General features: G+C 37.5%; 1 protein-coding gene across 1 annotated transcript in view; it reads right to left on the reverse strand.

Moving 5' to 3' along the window:
- Positions 1-2897: 2897 nt before the first annotated feature.
- The window catches only part of NDFIP1 (Nedd4 family interacting protein 1), a 50510-nt gene continuing 29403 nt past the window's right edge, over positions 2898-24004 (reverse strand). The window contains exons 3-8 of the mRNA XM_045794404.2: positions 20016-20146; positions 16879-16966; positions 15838-15962; positions 13722-13788; positions 10256-10361; positions 2898-3691 (exon numbers count right to left, since the gene is read on the reverse strand). Of these exons, the coding sequence (XP_045650360.1) occupies positions 10258-10361; positions 13722-13788; positions 15838-15962; positions 16879-16966; positions 20016-20146 (515 nt within the window). The 3' untranslated portion in view covers positions 2898-3691; positions 10256-10257. The remainder of the gene's footprint in view (positions 3692-10255; positions 10362-13721; positions 13789-15837; positions 15963-16878; positions 16967-20015; positions 20147-24004) is intronic.

Below are 24004 nucleotides of genomic sequence, written 5' to 3' on the forward strand. Positions count from 1 at the left end.
TGTCAAAGAGCACTTTTTCACTCTTCGTGGGTGCTCTGAATGACCACAACCATACACACAGGCAAAGGTACACAGGTATACGCAAAAGGAAGACTTAAACCAAGAGTCCTTCAGTATTGCTTTAACAAACACTCTCACTCAATCCACCTTAAATACCTTACAGACTACAGACAGTATTGGCATTAAAAATACACAGAACAAGATTTTAAAAATGCACAAACCATCTACAGAAGCTTCTTTGCGTTTTGTTACACCTCTCATCATCTCTTGAAGCCTAAAAAGGTGAAAATCTAAAGCTGAAAAACAACAGCAGATTCTGAAAATTATTAAACTACATCTTATGCACAACTTACCTGTGTTCATCTTCGAGATTTCACCAAGAACCAGACTCATATGGGGCACAAGGACCCCAGCTCCTTGTTCACAAAATATTCCCACATACTTTACATAAATGTACAGTTCTGTGTCTAGTCTTGGCATATTTGAAGTTAAAATTTGATTATCGGTATTTACTGGAATCAGGGCCAAGCGCTTCTCTGGTATCTACCACAGTAACCTTCAAGGTTGGACACGGAGAAGAGGGGTAGGGTTGGATTTAAAACTGAAGAACACTCTACTTGTGGGGTTCATTTTTATTGATTCTGAGCTCAGAATCTTGCCACTTCAGCAGCTACTTAAACTGAATTATCGCTTCTATTGGCCTTAAAACTCCCCTTCTGTAGTTATTTCTTCCTTTAAACCACTTATAGCTGTGGAATATATTCTAGTATAAGAATATAGTGAAGGTCAAAAGACAATTCCTATGTGCTACCTATGACTCATGGTGGGCCACAGCCCAAGTCAGATAACTTATACTTAACAAGAAAGCGAACGAACAAAAAATTAAAAATATTATCACTTACTTCATTAAAAGTCTTTTCTTTAAAACCCTAAGCAAAATTGATCCTGTTAGTAAAGATATTCACTCTTGTAATTTTTTAATAAGTAAATTCTAATAACCTTTTGTCCCCACACAAAGCAATCTAATTTTCTGAAGAAAGAAATTGCTACACAGAATTCTTTAATCATAGCTTGTATGATTACAAATATAAGAGGTGTGAGGGACCTCTGTGGTCATGGGTAAGCCCTAGTTGTCCCTTAGCTCAGGATCAAGGCCAGTTTATTCCTTAGCTTCAGGCAAGTAACAGGGGTTCCTCAATATACCCTTTCAAAGAAACTATTATTATTAATAATGAATCTACCAAAGGGAAACAGAAAAGAATGAAAGAAAAAAATGAAAAGTAACAGTACAAATATTTCCATCCTAAGAGTTAAGGACTCTAGGTAACAAAGGGTACCAACTTTCCATGTCTAAAAAGACTTTAATATGTGGAACGTTTAAAAGTAAAAAGAGAAATCATCCTTCTAAGTACTTTGAAAGCATGTCACCCTGTAGGTTTACATGCGAGAAAGTCTTAAGGACCACCAAATATGTAGAAATAGGAATTCCAAATATTTCAGTTCTCTGAATATACAAAACCAAATAAGGCACAAGGACCTAAAGAATAAACCCAAAGTGAGCTTATGATGTTTCAGTTTATGTGATTTAGGGCCCTTCTATTTTGTCCTGCAAGATAATTTAAATAGTTCTCTCTGTTGTACGCAGCCAAATTTATTCTGTTAGAGGTATATTCATTCTGAAACCTTAGAACACAATAGGCTACATAAAATTTTCCAAACTCTATTGTTGGCATAATCTAATTCAAAATTTAAAAGTCTTCAAAGAGACTTCCATTAAAACCCCTGCTCACCTAGCTGCAAAATATAACTTGAAATACGAACAAGAACATGTACTATTAGTTATAATAAATAAGTTAGAATGATCATTGAAATGTCCATCCAGGAGACCCTCAATTTTCCTATTTGGCTTCCAAACAAGCTACATTTCTGTGCATTACATACTGACACCCCTAAAGAGACTCCCTAAGCTGATCCCAGATACTTACCTGCAGCAGATAAATAACATCTGCAGCTATCATACCTCCCTGGTGCTGGTTTGGGTAGTTACTTGACCATCTTTCTGCATTTGTTCTTTATATTTTATTTGAGTAAGTGGAGGAGGTTAAAAAAAAAAAATCAAATGGCTGACATTATACGAACCACTGGTCTTTAAATTTAACACAACTGGGACAAGAATAGAAATCAGGGGGAATGAGTAATTTTTCACCCTGGCTGGGTGCTCACAGGACTTAAGCCAGCGGACTGTGTTCGAATGAGAAAAAGAGCAAAGGCAAGGAACATGCAGAAAATACTGGAAATAAATTATCTAAGATTATGTCTAAAAAATGAAGCATAATGGGGAATTCTGGAATGATTTAAGATCTCTACAACTCCTCCCCATTTGGTCCATTATTTTTTGCAGAACCGATTTTCACATACATCTTCAGGAATGTACTGAGTATAAGAGAAGGGAACTTCTTGTGCTGAAAAAAAAAAAAGAAAGAAAAAAAGTTGGCCCCAAACCATTTTTTTTGTATTTAGTCAATGATTCTGCATGAATCTGTATGAATAAAGATTAGAAAAAACTTGCCTTGGCAACGAACAAATGCAAACCAAGAAATTAAACACTAATCTACGGCAAAAGTTGCTACACAAGAGACGTTTATTAATGTTCTGTTGTATTTACAGTTTTAACATAGCAAACCAAGGTGAATTACCACTTGGCAGAAAGCACATCATTCTACGTTTATAACTCATCGGTTTCTGCTAACACATTGTAAAAGCAAGTAGTACTACAGTATGTTAGGGATCATCTCAAAAGTTCCAAACTAATTCTTTCTTTGCTCCTAAGTATCTATTCCCCTCTCTACGCCAGCCCCTGGCCTAGTCATCAGGAGACCCTCCCCAAAAAACGGGGAAAAAAAAAAAAAGGGGGGGGTAAAAGGGACTCTAATCACACAGAGTGTCAAGAATTGCATTTTAGTAATTAAGCTCCATTTGTCCTTGTCCTTTTTATTTTATACAGTGACAACACCTTTACAATTTTTTAGGTTCATAACACGGAACAATAAAGTACTGCAAAATTTAGAATACAGACTATAAAAAATTAATGCTCATTATTTACCAATTAAGAACACATTCTTGACCACACCTTAAATGTATTTTGCACTATGATTTTGTTTCCAGGTGTTCACAGTACAACTGAATAAATTTCTAGATTAATTTTAACACCAAGTATGGATTATGTGCAGAAATGCAGTCAAAACAAAAGTTTTAACTTTTGAGAAAACCCCTTTGAAATGGCCAGCATTATACATATCTTACACTAAAATACTTAATTCCAAGTTCATTTTGAGATGGAAGATGAATAAAGCAAGACTGCCCCCTACTGACTACAGGGACAAGGCTCATGCTATTTAAAATGACTACAAACAATAGATAAGGCATTATTAATACATCACATACTTGATTGCGAGAGCTTTTTCAAACATTAACCACTAATGATTCAATGATTACAGAATTTTGCATTAACTATTAAAATTTTACACCTAGGAACAAATAAAGAGAAATGATCTTTTTCAACAGTACTTTTATTTTTTTAAAGCAGGTGATTATTCCTCTGTGTTCTGCATCTTGATTCACTTCCTGCAGGTGTTCTCTTGCTTCTTCAGAGAGAATTCATAAACGCAGGAAGGCCTTTGCCAGAAAACATCTGCCAGAGAAGGATATTGAATATTGAAACTCTAGTTAGCTTGTTATTTTGGCCAAGAGAAGGATGTAGTCACAAAAGAAGGCAGGATGTTTGGAGACACAAGAAGTACATTTTAACATAGCTTTAAGATTACTATACACTGACATCATACTATTCAATAAACATTAAAATTTCAGTTCTTAAAGTTATCAAGGACTCTAGAACTAGCAAGAATTTGAATGCTTTCTCTAAAGCCCAGGAGGCCAGGAGTCTCTCTCTCCAAACTTCCCCACAAAAGAATGAAATGCAAATACCACTTCCTTCACCCTGCACTTAACCTCCACAGCAATGACTTGCAACTTGGGGGCTATGAGAGCAGAATCCAAGTGCACAGGTAATTTTCCTGGTACACCTGAAGTTACTGTCCACCCTGCCAATTCTGCCAGATCTCATGCAAAGATGATTTCCAATAAGGATGCCAATGCTGTCATGCTGTACTGAGAGCACGGCAAAGTTAAAGCCATCTGGAAATTCACAGGTAGCCCAGATCATTCTTTTTCATCAATTAGGGAAAAAAGTCGATGTATTTTGGGGCATATATCTCTGATAAAAAGTTCATAAAACTAATTTTTAAAAAAGGAACAGACATGATTGAAATAAACACTCTTTCCCCCCCCCCAAAGATTTTATTTATTTATTTGACAGAGAGAGAGACAGACAGCGAGAGAGGGAACACAAGCAGGAGGAGTGGGAGAGGAAGAAGCAGGCTCCCAGCGGAGGAGCCTGATGTGGGGCTCGATCCCATAACGCCGGGATCACGCCCTGAGCCGAAGGCAGACGCTTAACCGCTGTGCCACCCAGGCGCCCCTGAAATAAACACTCTTAAAATAATGTCCATATATATTGTAAAGTCCAGTTTTCATCCAGTACTTTGAGGCATTTCTGTACTGGTGTAATTGTTTTAGTTTTCGTGGAAATAATGGGGAAAAGTACAAGGAACTCCCAATATTCATCCTGAAGAAAACTACTAAAGAGATACGTATTACTTAAGAAATATTTGAGAAACCACCTTGTGGCACCCTGCACCAAGGGAGAGTTGGATGGGCTACTACGTAGACCCTTGGCTTACTTTTCCGCCTTTCCAAATTCCTGTAAAAGCTCCAAGTAGCCCTTTTCTACCTTTTCTGATTAGACAACTGCATCCATCTTTAAAAGGCTGACAAAACGGAGAGGAGCTACAACAAAAGAGGAAATCAACATACGCTTTCTTAAACTGTTGATATTCTCCCAGATTCCAAATTCAGTTAGTATTCAAGGAAACCAGTGCCACTGACACAAGAGCAACTTTTGTTTAGGTTGAGAGACCTCAGGATGTGCAGGGACAAAAACGTGTGAACACAAGAACCTCAAAAAACCAAGAAGCAAAAAGAGTATCCGCAGACCGACATCAAATGGAGGTTTCTGCCAGGAGGCTAGACTTACTACACAAACTTAAGTTCAGTTTTAGCTGTTTCCATTAATAGATGAAAACTGATGTAATTGTTTCTATCTGCCAAAACACTAGAATTTGCAAGAACATACGATACAGTTCAGATAACTATCTGGCCACTTTCCTTAGACCATCCTGCTTCTACAGAGGCTAATTAGCTTTCATAGAGCCCTCAAAGTCAGAGCCACCCAGCAAACATTAAAATTCCATTAAGAGTGCCTAGGCAGGTTAGTAATGGGTGATCTCAATCACTGTACCATCTCCAGAGGAAAACGACTGCTAGAGAGGCGCTCACCGCTAAGACCTGGAGGCCTGTTCAGATGTAAGCAACTTGACTCACAAGTTGCTACAGAACAATGGCGGCACACAACTGGAGGACAGAAGGGTTTTAGGGACTGTGGGCTTCATTACTAAACTGTAGGTCACATCACTTCAGAAACAAAAGGAACCAGGAGCCTACAGATCATTTAATTTCAAGAGGAAGACAGCCATTTCTTCCTGAACGTTACGTGAATTCTTTAAGCAAAAATTCCACTGAAAGCATTTCTACTACCTTGCTACTTTATAACACAGTCCAATAAATCAAACTTTAACTTGAGGTGAACTTCCTTTAATAAATTGAGAGAGGTATTAAAGAAGAGAGAGAAGATTACAGACTGGGAAAAATCAAAGCCTTTATCATCATATGGGGGAAAATTTAAATATCTGGTGTCTAATAGGTACAGCTCACCAGGTCACAGGAATTATTTAATTAGGAAGGGCCCTATCTCATGAATGTTAGGGCTTAAAAAATTTTCTTTCCTCAGGGCGTCTGGGTGGCTCAGTCAGTTGAGTGTCCGCCTTTGGCTCAGGTCATGATCCTGGGGTCCTGGGATCAAACCCCGCATCAGGCTCCCTGCTCAGTGGGGAGTCTGCTCCTCCAGCTCCCTTTGCCCCTTGGCTCAGCGTGCTCTGTCTGTCTTTCTCTCTCTCTCAAAAACAAAACAAACAAACAAAAAACACCCCAAAACTTTCTTTCCTCCTATTTCAAAGGTGATTATAATAACAGAATCTAAACTCTATTGTGCTTCTTATGTGCAAGTACTTTCGAAGCTACACATTCCAGCTACTGTAGCTAAAGCCTCAACTACTTGGCAGCATCCGAGGAAGTGGTACTCCACCTAAACATTTATTTTCCAGTTAACTGGTAAATAAGAAAAAGTATGAACACTTTACATTTTGACCATTTCAGAGAGGTCTCTGTTTCTTCTTAAACAATACAGAAGGAGTGTGTGCACTTTGTGCTCCCGCTTCCTCGCAGTCACACACTTCCTCCTGCTGCTGGGCCCACCTCTAGCAGTTCCTTTGGCTCTTCTTGCTGTGGGGGCAGGAAACCAGATTTCCTTTTTAAGCTTAAATGAGCTCCCAAAAGGGAACCTGAAAGCAGCTCCTGAGAAAGTAGTACATGAGCTTCAGTATTCAGCTTTTGTAACAACTATTTTAGCTGATAGAAAGAGGCCTTCTGGGGTCATTTTAAGGTTTGTTTGCGTGTACTGTATTTTGGGTCACCTGAAAAGAAGTCACTATTCTTATACCTTTTTCCAGTAAAATGCCAGATCTTAGGACAGCATGGGAATTAAGTTCTTTTTCTGTTATGGCAAAGCTATTTTAAAAGTCCGAAATGCGTCTTTCTGGCAAAAAGTAAGCCTACAGCTAGCTTTTAACTGGCGACAACCACATTAAATGAAGTAAGAAGTCTCAATGAAAGAAAATAAAATCTTCATTCCTTACAAGATGGTTTGCTAGCATAACTTCAAACTAAATTAAATTTCCTCTGAACTAGAGAAACATTCTACATTTGGATCTAGATGAACAGTTCTTAACCCTCGTCAATGGACAAAGGAAAATCAGTCCCATGGCATATTATGGCTTTTCAGATTCTCTTGGGGATACTGACAATTAGTAAGGAAGTCATTAGAATTCTAAAAGCTGCTCTAAGTCCCCAAACCCCTAATTTAGAGCTCTGAATCCTCTGGGCATGTCAGAAATGATTTCAAATTAACTAGAATAGCAAAGTCAGACAGAAAAGGAAAGAAATCTACTATGCCCCCCACTGGGGGATGCTCGGAATTTCTGACAACTCCTAAAGCACAATAAGCCTTCTGATTCCAAAACACAGAGCATCGCAGGCCTATGATGTCCCTCCAAGCTCCATGATCATTAGTACCAACGACAGCCTACTTCAAATCATAACCTCAAATAAAGACGCTTTGTTTACATTAGGAATACTCCTATAAAACATTCCAGAATTTTTAAAAATCCAAACAAAACAGCTAACAATTTTTATAAACAAAAGCCCCTCAATACAGTCTCTGACAATACAGGAAAACCAAGAAGTTCAGGCTTTCTCCTAACCCAGCTGTTATTTGTTATGTATTAGAAACAAGATGGGAAAGGGACACCTGGGTGGCTCAGTCAGTTAAGTATCTGCCTTCAGCTCAGGTCATGATCCCAGGGTCCTGGGATCAAGTCCCGCATCAGGCTCTCTGCTCAGCGGGGAGCCTGCTTCTCCCTCTGCCTGCCTCTCCCCCCTGCTTGTGTGCACACTTCTCTCTCTGACAAATAAATAAATAAAATCTTAAAAAAAAAAAAAAGGAAGAAAGAAACATGAGGAGGAAGGTTTGCAATCCCCTAGTAAATATTGAAACTTCCTTCTAACTGAAGGATGAAGAGAATAGACAGGTGTGATCTCAGTCCATTCAGAAATTCAAAGCTACCATTTGACTAGACTAATGGAATCTACTATTTTTTAAAAAGAGAAAGAAGGAGCACCTGGCTGGCTCAGTCAGTAGAGCATGTGACTCTTGATCTTGGGGTTATAAGTTCGAACCCATGTTACAGAGATTAAAAATAATTTTAAAATATTAAAAGAGAGAGAGAGAGAGAGAGAGAAAGAAATCTGCCCCTCAGGATATTTTGGGCACCAAAAGATTAGGGGAAATCTATAGGTGATTTTGGCACCCTTTGTAAGAAGGAGAACCATGGCAACCCAAAAGAATTAACTTCTGAATCTTTGGTAGTTAAGAGTTAAACCTGAGGCTTAGAAATAATTACCAATTATAATCAGATATGGAGAGGAAAGAAAAAAGATGACAACAGTAACTGCATAAAACTGCAGAGAACATCTGATAAGTCTCTTATTAGAGTTAGGATGTCCTGGACACAAAGACATATCATGGGCTTAAGGGCTAGGCCAGCAATGTCAATGTCCACCTGTGTCCTAATTCAAATTCAGGTTATGCCACACACTTTTACACATGCAATAAAACATTCCCCGTCTCAACAACAACAAAAAATGTGTGGTAATCTTGATGACTAAAATCTTCTTTCAAATAAAAGTACATACCTCCTTGAAGAAACTTACTTTAACCAACACAAGCCTAAGTTCTTTGTATGCTTCAACTTTTGTAAGAAATGCCTTACGAATATACTCCACCACGCAGATATCTGAGGTTATTTCTCACTATAATCTTGTTAGTTACATAAGAATATCTAATTATACATATAAAGCACTTAGTGCAGTATGTGATATATAGAAAACCTAAAAAATGTTATTATCATATCATGCTTGAAAAATGTTTTGTCATATTCAAGTTCTTGTCATATTATTCTGTTGCTTACAAACTTTTAATGCTGTCTCCCATCACCTGACAAATTAGATATGGTGGCTACTTTTTTTCCTAGAAGCACACATCCTGATACCACCATGAATCTTCAAAACTGAGACCTTCACTCTAAGCATATGATTACCTACACAAATTGTGACTACCCTACAGAAAATACAGAACAAATTAATGTTCATAAAGGGGTTAGCCTTGCAGTAAGCCAACATGTCACTGGATTTTAAGGGCTGCTCTATAAATTCCATTGCAAATGGGCTTAGTACTCAGTACTTAGATACTTAGTACTTAGAGACTTGAGAATGCTGTCTCAACCTGGCTTTTCCAGCCTTGACCTTCAACACTCCTTTATGTTACAACCAAACTGCTGTCCCTTGAGCAAGCGCCATTCTTCCCTGCCTCTATTTACACTCTTCAGACTGCTTCAAGTGATTATGAAATCTTCCCCACCTTACCCAATTTTCACTAGTAGAAATTCTACCTACCACTTAACATTTATCTCAACTGATACACCCCTTACAAAACCTTGTCTGATCTTTGGGGGGCGTCTGGCTGGCTCAGTCGGTAGAGCATGTGACTCTTGATTTTGGGGTTGTAGTTTGAGCCCCCCACTGGGTGCAGAGATTACTTTAAAATAAAATCTTAAAGAAAAAAAAACCCAAAACAAAACAAAAAAATCCTGCCTGATCTCCAACTAGCCTAGTCCCTAGGTGTAACGCAAGGTTCTCCCCACGACCCACTCATCCCCAAACTCTTAAGTAACAATGAGCAAAGTTCAAGAAGTCCTATAGCTTGTTACCAGAGAGGTCTCTCTCTGGTGTACTCTTTCCCAAGATTTCAGAGCTCTTCCTTTTTGCAGCTACTGATGTAAGATGAAACCAGCTCTGGGGAAAACCACATAACAATCAAAGAGGAGCCTCAACAGGGCTTGGACCCTCTGTTCTAGCTAGGCAGGGGAAAAGGCCCTTTCCCCTTCCTTTCCTTGAGTTTGACGCCCCTTACCACCAGAGTGGTAATATCAGAGTATGAACCTAAGAAGGATACCAGGAAAGTCTCCCTGACTCATTTTGAGATGGAAGCCTTGGTGGGCTTGTAAGTATACTAGACAAAAGGAGTTTCTAATGCAGCCAATGGCTTCTTCACATTGGAGTTCTAAGGTTTAGGGGAGCTCAGTGATTAGGCTTGAAAGGCTCCTCCCCAATACTTTCCTCCGGAACCAGTATAACAATAAGCACTGGCTTCAGGACTCAAGACTCAAAGATCTAGGACCCATAGTTACAGCCAAATATCCTAGCTCCCCGATGACTCCTAAGACTCCTGCCTCTTCTGTGTTGTCAGAACACAAGATAATACTTTCTCCTATGGCAGCTTTTCTAACTTGCCCTTTCCAACAGCTTTTTATGAAAACACCCATTACTAGTACATTTTTTAAAATACCTTTAATAAATAAAGAGAACTCTGGTCCTGGGGAGATTTGAGAAAGTTTCTGGCATCTTCCGAACTTTTGCATAATTGATAAATCCTCTGAGAAACAGGAGAAACCCTGATTTAAAAAAGAAAAGCCAAGAATGAATATATGATTTCCATATTAAGTCCCCTCCCCAGAAACATCCCTCTTGACAGCACTACTCTATCGTTTTTCAGCTAAGAGCTATCAAAACATGAGTAATTTTCTTCAAAATTTCCAAAGGATTTCCATTTCTCAATGAGAAGACATAATCTCAAGAGCCCAAATGAAAGTCTTTTTGCAGCACATTAAGAATCTACTTGATCTAAAAGGGAAATAAAAAATAAGATGGAGTTAAACATGTACATTTGGAAACCTGAGAAGCCTTATCAAAACCTACCTTCTGGGTTCCAAAAAAGTATTTCAAGATAATTAAAAATTTTTTTAAAAAAAGGGACTGGTTACAAAATACTTTTCTCAAGTTTAAAAAAAAAAATCCATTCATCTTGCCATGGTATTTTTTTTCTGTCAACTGTACGTATATTGTCCACTAGATGTCAGGATCCCCTTACCTAGTACAACAATTTTTTTTTCCTGAACACCAATTCTTGTATTCTCAACTCTGAACTCTATTTCTCTATTCTTAAAAAATATAGACAAGTAGGGCACACTTGGCCATTTATTTACCAGGCACTAAGGGAGTCAGACTGATTTTATGTGTCTACGCCAGAAACTATACGTTCAGTTGGTACCTCTTCTAACAATCTGTGGGGAAGGTGGTGTGCCCCCTCCAATGACAGCTCACATGCTCCTGGCCCTCCTCCTTTACAGCTGGTCCCTGAGTCTTAAGAGACTTTTTATTTTTATTTTTTTAATAATAATTTTTTATTATGTTATGTTAGTCACCATACAGTACATCCTTAGTTTTTGATGATGTTAAGAGACTTTTTAAAAACAGCTTTATTTTTTTTTTTTAAAGATTTTATTTATTTATTTGACAGAGACAGCCAGCGAGAGAGGGAACACAAGCAGGGGGAGTGGGAGAGGAAGAAGCAGGCACAGCGGAGGAGCCTGATGTGGGGCTTGATCCCATAACGCCGGGATCACGCCCTAAGCCAAAGGCAGACGCTCAACCGCTGTGCCACCCAGACGCCCCTAAAAACAGCTTTATGATGATGTAATTCACATACCATGAAGTTCACTCATTTAATGTATACAGTTTACTGGCTTTAATTTTAGTACAGTTACAGAGCTGTAGAACCAAGACTATTACCTTTATTTTAGAACTTTTTTATCACCCCTAAAAAAATTACCCATTCAGTAATCACTCCTCACTCCCATTCTGTTTGGCATCAAAAGCAGTAAGTGACTATAGAGCAGAGGTCGCCCCATTTAAGTGCTGGGTCGGGGAATCCTAGTGAAATGGAGAGCACACAACCTATATGGAGGGGACACCTACAGCTCAGCTCCAGTCAAAGGGTGGGTGCCAGGTGGAAACAGAGGCCTGTTTTGCTAGATATGCCAGTTTTTTTTAGAAAAGCAAAAAAAATTCAGACATTTTATGTGGAAACTCTCGATTTTTAAATGATGGCAGCTAATTTAAAAAAACATCTGAAAATAACTGTGGAACAAACTAACTACAACCACCGGCTAGCTATAGGCTCCTGGGCTGCCAGCTTCAGTACCCCGTGTGGACCTGCTGCAACAAAACAGAACACCCACAAACTGGTTCTTTCTGCAGGAGGAATTCCAAAAACGACCCCAACACTGGGTCCAAATGCACAAATGGGGGCGAATGGGTGGCTCAGTCGTTGGGCATCTGCCTTCGGCTCAAGGCGTGATCCCAGCGTTATGGGATCGAGCCCCGCATCAGGCTCTTCTGCTGGGAGCCTGCTTCTTCCTCTCCTATTCCCCCTGCTTGTGTTCCCTCTCTCTCTGGCTGTCTCTCTCTGTCAAATAAATAAATAAAATCTTTAAAAAAAAAAATGCACAAATGATATCCAAAGTCTCAGCGTTTTTTTGCTTACTAGTAAACAGTACGACAGAAAGATCAATTAATTACAAGTATTATAAATTCATTTCCCATGAAACTTTAATATAGGAAAACAATCAATTCATTAAGTTTCTTTAAATTATCTGTGCTGTCAACAATCAACCTGAAAATATGCTTAATGGCTCTCCTTGGGTCCATTCAGGATTTGCTTGGATTTAGGCTTGGGGGGAAAAAAGAGAGTCAGCCTTTTTCTTAAAGATACAATTCTGAGAATAAGCAAACCAAGAAACTATTCCTCCAAAGTAACTCTTCTTTGGGGCATGTTTATTATTAAGCATCTCAATAATTGAGGGGGAAAATCATGATTTCTCTTTCCGTGGAATTCCAATGACTATCAGCAGAGTAGATGATAGTGTTGGAGAGGCTGGGGGTGGTGTGATCTAAGACTTGTACTTTCCAAGTACAATTTAGGTTCAGCAATGCATGGTCTATCACCATAGACAAAGCAGGTAGGTCCTGAATGTATTAAGCAACTCTTGGGCATGGGTGCTACCCTGTACTAACTAGACCCATTAGCAGCATTGCCACCAGGGATCTTAATTAAGGAGCCAACAACAAGGTCCAAAACAGGAGACAGGAGAAAGTGCTATCAGAGAAGCCAGGCGAGGCAATTACACCATCTTTAATAGCTACAGGAGGCCCCTGCTATAATTCTGTAGAAATGAAAGCAGTGATGGTGGTCTGTTACTGTATCATAAATATTTTCTATACAAAGAATGAAGAAGCCAACATATTCACTCCGATGTTCATTTCTTTGCTTTAAAATTTCTTGAATGAAGCTATTTTAAAATACATACTTAGAGTAAAAAAGATAATCTTAAGATGAACAACCTGAAATTGCCTAGCATACCTTTTTTTAAAAAAGGCCTCCTCCTCATTGCAAAATCATTCTTATTCTCATCAGTATTGAACTAAAGAATTCTGGAAACCCAATAACGATTCTTCCAGAAGTTATGTCTAGCAAGGCTATACATTTTGTTTCCTGCTGACAGATCCAACTGAAGACTGGCCACATACATTCCTGAGTAGTTCAATTAGTTACAACATACCTATAAACAATTTGGGGTGGAGTCTGTGAACCCTTTTGTGGTGATAATTCCCGAGGGGAAAAACACTCATAGACTATAAAGTCATCTTATTAGTGTATCCCACTGTCACATGGGAAACCTGAGACGTACGTATGAATAGGATAGGAAAGATCAACCTCCACTAGGAGATGTTTTATTATTATGCAGGTTACTTTAATGGTGATGACAAACTAATCTTGAAGAAATATTTTTAAAATTATTCCTATATTGCTAATATATTACTGTATTATAAGATGAAGGATTACTAAAAGTAATTTTACTTCTAAAATTTTACAATTATCTTTTCTCTCCTTTGTCTATGTTAAAAGCACTTACCTAAAACCAGGAACACCCACCAGAGCCAGTACTGACCATCAAAATATCCAGGGAAATAGGTGGAAAACTGAAAAATAAAGCAAATTAGTTTATAGTAGCTTAGCGGGTAGAATTTCACATTTTAACTTAAGGGCACACAAAACACAAGACTTTTGTACACTGACTAAATGCTGTCATTTAGCTCTCACGATTTTTTTAAGTGAAAATATTTTATATATTACTGACTTGAAATGATTATCATATACGCAGATATATTTCATTTCATGGAAAGTCAATCTTGAATACGAATTTGGCTTTATAGACTCTTTCAAGTGCTCAAATATGTTTACTTATTTTTTTAAAAGATCTTCCCCACACAATATTCACCCTTCTAGAAATTTTTTTTAAAAGTTTTATTTATTTATTTGACAGAAAGAGCGCACAAGAAGGGGAAGCAGCAGGCAGAAGGAGAAGCAGGCTCCCTGCTGAGGAGGGCTCAATCCCATGACCTGAGCCAGAAGGCAGCCACTTAAGGACTGAGCCACCCAGGTGCACCTAGAAATATGTTTTGATACTTTCACTTTGCTTACCCAGTGCCAAAACCAATTATTTTGTTCCTATTGTTCCAGGTACACCTTGACCTTGGAAGCTTTCTCATGTACAGCACAATAATCCCACTCCTTTGCCAAATAATGGCACATTCCGGCGAATGGGAAGTGAGGGCTGCTGAGGTTTTCTTGCACTTCAAGAGCAAAGAAGAGAAAAAATAGTTTTCTTTCTTCTGTTGAGCATGGCTGTGCTTCTGATGTGATCCCTGCAACTGCCATAGCTGTGAGAGCCCTGAAGGAGGGGCAGCTGTACCAACATGCTGAGCAGAGGAGGCAAATGTCCCTAATGATGTCAATGAAACACTGATTTCACTACCCTCCACGGCAGGACATGTTTTTATGGGAAATAAATTTTCCCCACTGTTTTCTAAGCCATTTTGAGCTCAGTTTTCTGTTACTCCCAGACAAAAGCATCCTGACACGAGTTGATTCCTTCAATTCAGTTTTAACATTTGAGTCAGCGTAGTGAAGATTTTAGTTAAAAAGAAGATTGGTAACTAATGTTATCTATTTTCTATTGGGGGCTTTGATATCCAAAAGTTTAACACAGCCTGAGCATTAAAATACAGTATTTTATCTCTTAATAGAATAACAATTTAAGATTCAGAGAAGGAATGAAAAACCTCTTTAGGGCTTGGGTTCTTCACCTAAGTTCATGGCTTGGATGAGTATGTATTAGCTGCCTGGGGAAAAAGTCCACAACTTTTAACAGATTCTCACAGGAACTCAGAATCCTAAAAATGTTAACAACTGGTTAGAATAAATAAATTTGAAAAAGTCCAGGGGTCAGTCAACACCCACTAGTAAGTTAATAATGCCAATTTACGATGAATACATTGACTTTTATCTATTAAGTTGACAAAAGCAATAAACTTACCTGAACTCACAATACACTTTAAGAGACTAGATCTTTTAAAGTATAAATTACTTCAGCAATTCTTACTACCTGTAACTCCCAAATCACTGAACATCTCTCTCTTAATGTACTTTAGAAATAAGGCCCCCTAATCGAATAGCACTTGTTGAACAGTTTCAGCTCCCAAACATTTTGGCATAACCAATGATGCTACTGATAAACAACCCTGGAAGGGAGGGAGGAAGGAGGGAGAAACAAAGAGAAGGAAAGAAGAAGAAAGACAGACCTAAACTTTAGTAGAATTAATGTGAGGAATACCTGTTTTTAATGAGACAACAAAGAAGTGGTACCTTTCTTTTTATTACAAAAACAACTAATTTCAAAACAAACACACATATCATCATATCATAAACATTAAAAGCAGAGAAAGCAACTTGTCAACAACCTGTAGGATAGATGCCTTGGGACCACCAATATTCACTAGATCTAATTATAAAACTTAGGTGCATGAACCACCTGCAAATAATTTAGGTTCAACTTCATGAAACCAAAGACAAACCTAAACTCATTTTAAACATAGAAAAAAATGTAAAAAAAAATAAAAATAAAATAGTCAAAGTTATTCTACTTATTGTTTCTCTACAGGGTCTACTTTTTCTGGTATACAACTTACCCTGACAATCAGGATCCACTTAATTAGAGAGAGACCAAATCCTGAAATGGCCCCATACCTTCCTGCAGCTGAGGTGGTCAGGCAGAAAGACAGAAAAAATCCAATCCAGTTAAAGAGGAATGCCACTGTAAAGGCAGAGAAGAAAAAAACTGTAAGACATATCCTCTTACCCAAGAAGCAAGAGTGCTCTCTACACCTGTTTCTGCTTAAATGGCTTTTCCAAGGATAAAAGACAGCCCAGCCCACCCACCATAACCCTGGCCCTACCTCCCCAAAACATCCATTCTCTGTCTTCTTCCCAGAAACAAACAAGAAACCATCTGCTCTGAATATCAGGTATTACACTGTTACGTCTGCTGCTTTTCACTTATTCACTTTCAGAAATGCCTTAACATTCACCGAACTGTATGTATACTTACGCCTTGTACCCTTTATATGTTACGCTTCAGTAAATAAAATCCGATTCAAGTTATTCATCCCCCTACTTCTACGAATTTTGACAGCTTACATAATGTCACCTCTAAAAGCACTGAGTTTCCTTTACATCTTATCTTTTTAATATAGGAAATTTAAAAATGGCTGCTCACTTCTAAGTGATACACATGGAAAGATGAATGCAAAACAATACCAAGAAGGCAAAAAAAAAAATGGTTAACTTTTATCAGTCAGAAATAGAAGCATGCAAAAAAAAAAAAAATTCCATCAGACTAAGGCCTTTAATTCCTACTCTACAGGTCAGGTATGAGTAGGAGCATTGCTAACAGTCTTTGCAGACCTCAAAGATGAGGCATAGTTCAAGTAAAAATATAGCATCCCCAAAACTGCTTCAATCCTATTTTCTATAGATATTCATAGAAAGAGAAGACAAACGGAATACTAAGATAAAAGTAAACTAAGCTCTGAACGTCTCAGTAAAAGGCATCAAATAAACACAACGTATTAAAATATGAGCTCAACTAGTCATTTTAATTCGTCAGATTCACCCATTATTCAAAGCACTCCGGTCTGTGGGAGGTGGTTCTGCTATGTGTATTTACTTACTGAAAAAAGTTAACATGAAAATCCCATCATTTCCTATCCTCAGCTGGTCAGCATCATCAAAGTCATCCCGACCCACAAAATCCTCATCCTAAGTGAAAAGAAAAAGAATAAGGTAAATTCACAATGAATTATTCACAGGCAAATGAAAGGCATCAAGAAAAATAAGGAAGGGGATAAAAATGAGTACCAAGGAGAAATTTTATTGCTTTGGCTCAATTCAAAACTATGAGCACTAAAGGCTCAGTATGTGTTAAAAATTTCATTTTGTCTTTTAAGTAAAAGATACAATTAGAGAAAAAACAAATCTTTCTTCCACCTCTATAGTTTTCTAAATGAACTGTTCATTTTATAACCCAAGTTCTTTAACAATGAGCTTCAAAAATTATAAAGCTCAATAAGAAGTATTAACTCATATAGATCTGAAGCAAAGATACACACTTGGCTTAAATTTGGTTTACGTTCTAGAATCACTAACCCGGGGCCTGTTGGGGGCCCAGAATATCAGTCACCCAGGACCTATTAAGGAGCTCAAATGCTTTATGAGACATGGGAGAAAAAGGAGAGCATTATCACACATGAAGAGGCTATAGGGCTGCCCACTGCTCAACTCCATAACCATTTGTTCACGTCAGCATATGGGTCTGAAACAACCTCACTTCCAAGCTTATTGGCAGATAGGATCCTTTCCATCCTAACTTGAAAACATAATACTCCAAGTCTAGAAAGAACATGATCCTCACCAATATTAACACCCACATATGTGGCCCACCTTTTTAACTGATGAGGGTTATGTGTTGAAATACTGAAAAATATATGAATATACACTTAAAAGTAAAAGTTAGATTTGTACACAGTCCAATGAAGGTTCCCCAAAGGAAAAAAAAAAAAAAACTTCAGGGACAATCCAAATCATCCCTACACAGACAGAAATGGGGCTGGGAAGTCCATAACAAGCCTGGGGAGGGGGTACTGGAGAAAGTAAAGTGTCAGTGTTAGCTTCCATTTCTAACTTAACACATTTCTTCTCCTGTTAGAAATTCTTACAAGAGTGTGTTTATGTTTTTTAAAATACTAAATACCCAGTTTCTGACTTCATATTAGGAAAAATAAGGCTTTGCCTAATTAGATGCTAACTGGTTTTTTGCAGAAATACTCAAAGATATACTACAAAAGGACATGGCAGTAATTTCTAGCAATATTGCAGGTGCCTTCTAACTGTTCTTCCTGTCCTTGGTATCTCTACTACTGGATTCCTCCTACAAATTGTTGCTGGGTTAATGTTTCTAAAACAGCGTACTTGTCTTACCATATCCCTGCTCAAAAGAGTCTGTGTGACCTACATGTAAATCTAAATGCCTCAGCCTAGCATTCAGAACATTCTACAACCTATAGTCTGGTCACAAACTCTTCGTTCAAGCAAAATCAATTACTACATTCATAGACCCTACCCCACAACAGGCTGGATTCACATAAGCTTTCTCCCTTTTTCCCTCTGGAATGTTCTTATCCAACAAAACTCAGGGCCCACTTCAAATCCCATCTTTCCCACCATCACACAGTAAAAAGTCATAGCTCTTAATGCTCACTGCACTTGTACTGCTGCTTAGATATTGGCATTTGTGGGCCTTTCCCCCAGCTATATTTAAGTGCTTGTACAGTAGGAGTATTGCCTTATTCAAAGTTTTCTACCTACCCATTGCAAAATACATAGCACACTGTATAAAAAAGTGGTTTACACATGTTTGCTAAATAATGTTTAACAGGTTCCTAAATATGTATACTTGTCAAATAAAAGTATTCTAAGAAGTTCTGCTATTAATCAGAGCTAATCACCTTATCTATTTCCATGGGACAGTTACCATATAGTCTAACAAGACTACAAAATACACACAGGATTTTGGAGTCTAGAATATCTGGGTGTGACTCTCACCTATGCTATTTATTAGCTGTATGACTTCAGGCAAATTACTTAATCTCTCTGGGCCTCAATTTTTGCATCTGTAAAATGGGGATAATATAATCTCTACCTTGCAAAGTTACTGTGAAGAGTTCAAACAATATACTAGAAACTAAGCACAGTACCAGCATGTCATTTGCTTCCAATATATGGTTATTATACTGTTTTGCCCTTAGACCATAAGCTCCTTGAAGGTTGCTAGTTTCTCTCTGGCACCTGCAAGGACTGAGCACACACCACCATATGGAATCAGCCTAGACTGGGCTTATAAACTATTATTTCTGTCAAGTAGTGGTTTCAGAAGCCCCACCCCTCATAGCAGGTGTGGTCTATAAACAGTCCACTACCTTTAGGCCCGAACTTCTGGGGCCCCCGCCACTGCACTGCCCAGGCTAAACTTCTGTTTTTGTTCTCATCATTCACTCTGGTTTCCTGTCGGGACTGAGTCTGGAACCCTGACTGACCCATATTCCTAGGGAATGGATCCTACTCTATCTTTTCCCAATATCTGGCCTAAGACCCTACCTACATCACCTTTAACCTGGATGAATATTCATGAAACCACATCTAGTCACTTGCAGATCTGACATCAAGAACAAAGAGTGCCCCAAAGTCTCCTCCTGGCTTTCATCACACCTAGTGCCTGCCTCACAAGAATCAACATCAGCCCAGATGGGATCTGAATTCACTATGCCCCAAAGATGGAGTGGTCTGGAATGCTGCTGGCATGAGGTTCATTGAGACAACTGCTGGGGCCCTTTTGTAAGTTTAATTCTATCAAGTTGAATTTATTCTCTCTATAGATCTCCCCAGCTGCTACCTACCTAATACCAAAATATGAGGTGTGCAGAATCAAAGCAAAGTCAGTGTACTTGCTAAATCAGTCCCTGCTCTAAGACATTTCAGTCATGGCAAGAAAGTTGAGAAAATGGTGGTAACAGAAGAGATACAGGGAAAATAAGCTGGCCTGACTAGTGATTTTCTTCTGATTTGTACCTCTTACTGCATCATTTTCCGGAAGAGCTAAGAGTTTGTTACGCCAAAAGAAAATGTACTTTTAAAACATTAGCTGTACTTTTTACTAATCAGTACAATCATAAGGAATACATCAAAAGTGAGTAATGAAAAGAACCTAATTCCCATAAAGCAGCCAGCAAGTAACACGATAAATTGGACTTACTCTTCCAGGAACCAAGGGGATAGTAGCTTCAGCCTTGGTTCTCTCTGCTTCATCGTAGCTGGGCAATGTTGTTGCCACATTGTAAGATGGAGGCTTTGGAAATCCGCACTCATCTTTGTAGTCAAAATACGCTGCAGAATAAAAAGGAAGTCACAATTATCTGACCTTTAGCTAAACTGAGGAAAAAGAAGATTTCCACTAACTCTGGCAAACAAAAAATAGCTGTTCCTCTAAGAGTACACACAGAATAATTGAATCGAAATGTTTATGTATGAATATGAGCTCGAGAATGATCTTTAAATTTATTTTAAATTATTTAAATTTATTCATTTAAATCACTCTGCCTTCCCTTCCAAATGCCTTTAAACACTTTTTCAACTGTCACACAGTATGTTCACAAATGGCAGTTAATATTAATAGTGGTATAAAGACAACATTTAAGCCCAAAATACCTCACCTGTGCATGTGTAAGCTGTACCATGGTTTCCTCCCATTCATAAACAAGAAAACCAACTTAATAAAGAAGTTTAAATTCATTTCTCACAGGTTTGTTTTAGCACTTTGATTCTTACACATTAGTTTTACCATGTACTGTTTTTGTATGATGTGCCTAAGGTAATTAATTCAGTTAAAGAGCCATTATTTATTTGAATTAAATCTTTCATTTCCTCTTTTTAATGTTGCATCTTCATTCTCATTAACTCTTACTATAAGAAACTCAATATTTATTAGAAAAGAGCAAATGTATTAAACTTCTGCACAATTTTTTAAAAAACAAGCATTTGGGGGAAAAAAGTCCTATAGTTCATCAAGATTAGTATTTTTCTTTCTTTTTCCCCTCTAGTTAATTGCAATTAACTTCCAATTTCACTGTAATATAGTATTGAAATCATAAATCAATACAATTCACCTCATCAACAAAATAAAAAAAGAAGAAAAATTCTATTGTACTCGCATGGGCAGAGAAAGCATTTTGTAAAATTCAACACCTTGCAGATAATAAAAACCCTTAGGAAATTAGGAACAGGAGAAAACATCCTTAATCTGATCTTAAGTCTCTATGAAAAACCTAGAGTAAATATCATAATTAACTGTAAATTTTTAAAAGTTTTCTCCCCCTAAAATTAGAAATTTACACGAAAATGCCTACTCTCACTACTTCTTATCAAACATTACCTTTAAGGTCCTAGTAGTTGATGTAATATGGCACGAAAAGGAAATGTAAGACATAAGCATTAGAAGGAAAGAAAATAAGAAAATAACTGTCCTTAATCATGGATGATGAAATCCAAGAGTATCTACAGACAAGAATTAATATATGAATTTAGCAGAGTCTTTGCGTACAAAGTCTCTGGATGGATATACACCATCAACTGTACTTCCATATACTAGCAACAAATAGAAAATAAAATTCTATACGGAACTTTTACAACAGCCCGAGGAATAAATCTAGTAATAAACACATAAGTCCTCAATGCTGAAACCTACAAAATACTACTGAGAGGATTAAAGAAGATCTTAATTAGATGGAGAGAGATATCATGTTCACAAACCGGAAACAGTATTATAAAGATGTTAATTCTCTTCAAACTGACCCCCAGATTCAGTGCAATTTCAACTACAATTCCAGTTTTTGTTCTGTTACATTTTGTGGAAATTGATAAGCTAATTGTAAAATGTATAGGAAATGCAAAAGACCAAGAAAAACCAAAGCAATCTTGAAGAACAAAAAGTATGAATGACCAACATTACCAGATATCAAGATTATAAAACTCTATAATTAAAACAGTAGTGGATGGGCATAAAGATAAATAAACAGACCAAAGAACAGTATATTGAGTCCAGACACAGATCCACTCATATATGGTCACATGATTTACAATAAAGGTGACACTGCAGAGCAGTGGAGAAAGAATGGTCTTTTAAATAAATGGTGCTGTACAAACTGGCTATCCATCCAGAAAAACAAATTAACCTTGACCCCTACCTTACACTACACAGAAAAAATACCAGATGGAATAGAGATCTAAATGTGAAAAATAAAATTTCACAGCTTTTAGAAGAAAATATACAAAAATGTGTTACTGAAACTAAAGCTGTCACCTAATCTAATTTAAAGAACTTTAAAGATACATGTGTATCCATTGACATTCATGGATACACATGTATACATATATGTTACAAAACAATGCATCATTTCCTATCTTTTTATTTTTCATCAAATCAAACTAAGTCATTACAACCTGAAACGTACAATATGAATTAACCCACTGCCATTCTAATTCTGAATACATGAATAAAACGATACCTACTATCACCTTAAATTAATCAACATGTTTATTTCCCTGTTTTGAAAGATTTTTTAAATAGGATCCATCAATATAGACACTCATATAATTTTAAATTTCCATGAAAAGTCTAACAATCTTTCAAGTTTATTTAATACATCCAGACAAAAAAAACCCTAATATTTCTTAGATTGTTCAATTTATATACCACAAATTAAAATAGGTAGAGTATGCAAAATAATTTGTGCTCTTTTTTCCCCTACCAATATGCGTGTGTCTTTTTGTTTCTAACCACTTTTCTCATAAATGGACTAATAAGTATATACAGTCAGTATTTATCTAAGAAAAATAATAATAATAAGGGATGTTAATTTAACGACAAAGGGAGGAAAGACCATTTAAGCCATTTTAGAGTTTTCCTTTAAAAAAAAAAAAGTAAAAATGCAAAACCTCTGTTCATAAACAATAAAAAAATTAATGTTCTTGGGTAACTTATGACCCCTAAAAACATATTTCCCTGAAACTTCGCTTATCTGAAACTCAAACGGCTCAAAAGAGACCCAGGAATTTTAAAGTCTGGTTGTTGGGACACCTGGGTGGCTCAGTCGGTTAGGTGGCTGCCTTCGACTCAAGTCATGATCCCAGGGTCCTGGGACAGAGCCCTGCAGCAAGGTGCCTGCTTCTCCCTCTGCCTGTAGCTTCCCCTGCTTGTGTGTGCACTCTCTCTCTCTGACAAACAAATAAAATCTTTAAAAATAAAATAAAAGTCTGGTTGTTTATAGGGTGCCTGGGTGGCTCAGTCAGTAGAACATGAGACTCTTGATCTCAGAGTCCTGAGTTCAAGCCCCACATTGGGTGTGAAGCCTACTTAAAATAAAAATTTAAAAAAAAAATTTTTTTTAAGTTTGGTTATTTATTTATTTATTTTTAAGGCCTCTGTGTAGTTAGATGAAATGCCACAAAACCCAAAGACTTTATTTGAGAGAGTATTCTTCAGGCTCTATTCTGGAAATAGTTTACCTCTCCCTTATATCCAACAAAAGAATCTTTGTTATCTGCTGTTGAGGTCCATAGTAAGATTAACAAAAACAAAAGAGAAAGAGCTTAAAGGGACTTCATAAGGACAGCTAATAGGAAATACCATCTGACAGCAAAAGGAGAATTTGATTCTTTAATCAAAGTTCTACAAATCTCAATGAAAAAAGGCATCACTACAGTATAGAAAAGAATACCTTCTAGACAATGTTTCTGATTGTAACCTATATCATAAGGAAAAATTTAAACAAAGAATATGAGATGTAAGTGAATAAAAGAGAGAAGTGTTTGAGAAAGATTTCTATCCAAAATGGTTACAAGGGGGCGCCTGGGTGGTGCAGTCGTTAAACATCTGCCTTCAGCTCAGGGCATGATCCCGGCGTTCTGGGATCGAGCCCCACATCAGGCTTCTCCTCTAGGAGCCTGCTTCTTCCTCTCCCACTCCCCCTGCTTGTGTTCCCTCTCTCGCTGGCTGTCTCTCTCTGTCAAATAAATAAATAAAGTCTTAAAAAAAAAAAAAAAAAGAAACCGGCAGGGACTGTGTGCTGCCTGCAGATCGAAGTCTGCCTCTTAAAAAAAAAAATGGTTACAAGATTTTATAATTACAGAGGGTAGAAACAAATAATTCAGGAAAAAATTACCTCCTAATGATTCTAGGTACTTTAA

This window comes from Ursus americanus, chromosome 5 (assembly GCF_024610735.1).
Source record: "Ursus americanus isolate L20-20 chromosome 5, mUrsAme1.1.p, whole genome shotgun sequence".
Taxonomy (NCBI): Eukaryota; Metazoa; Chordata; class Mammalia; order Carnivora; family Ursidae; genus Ursus; species Ursus americanus.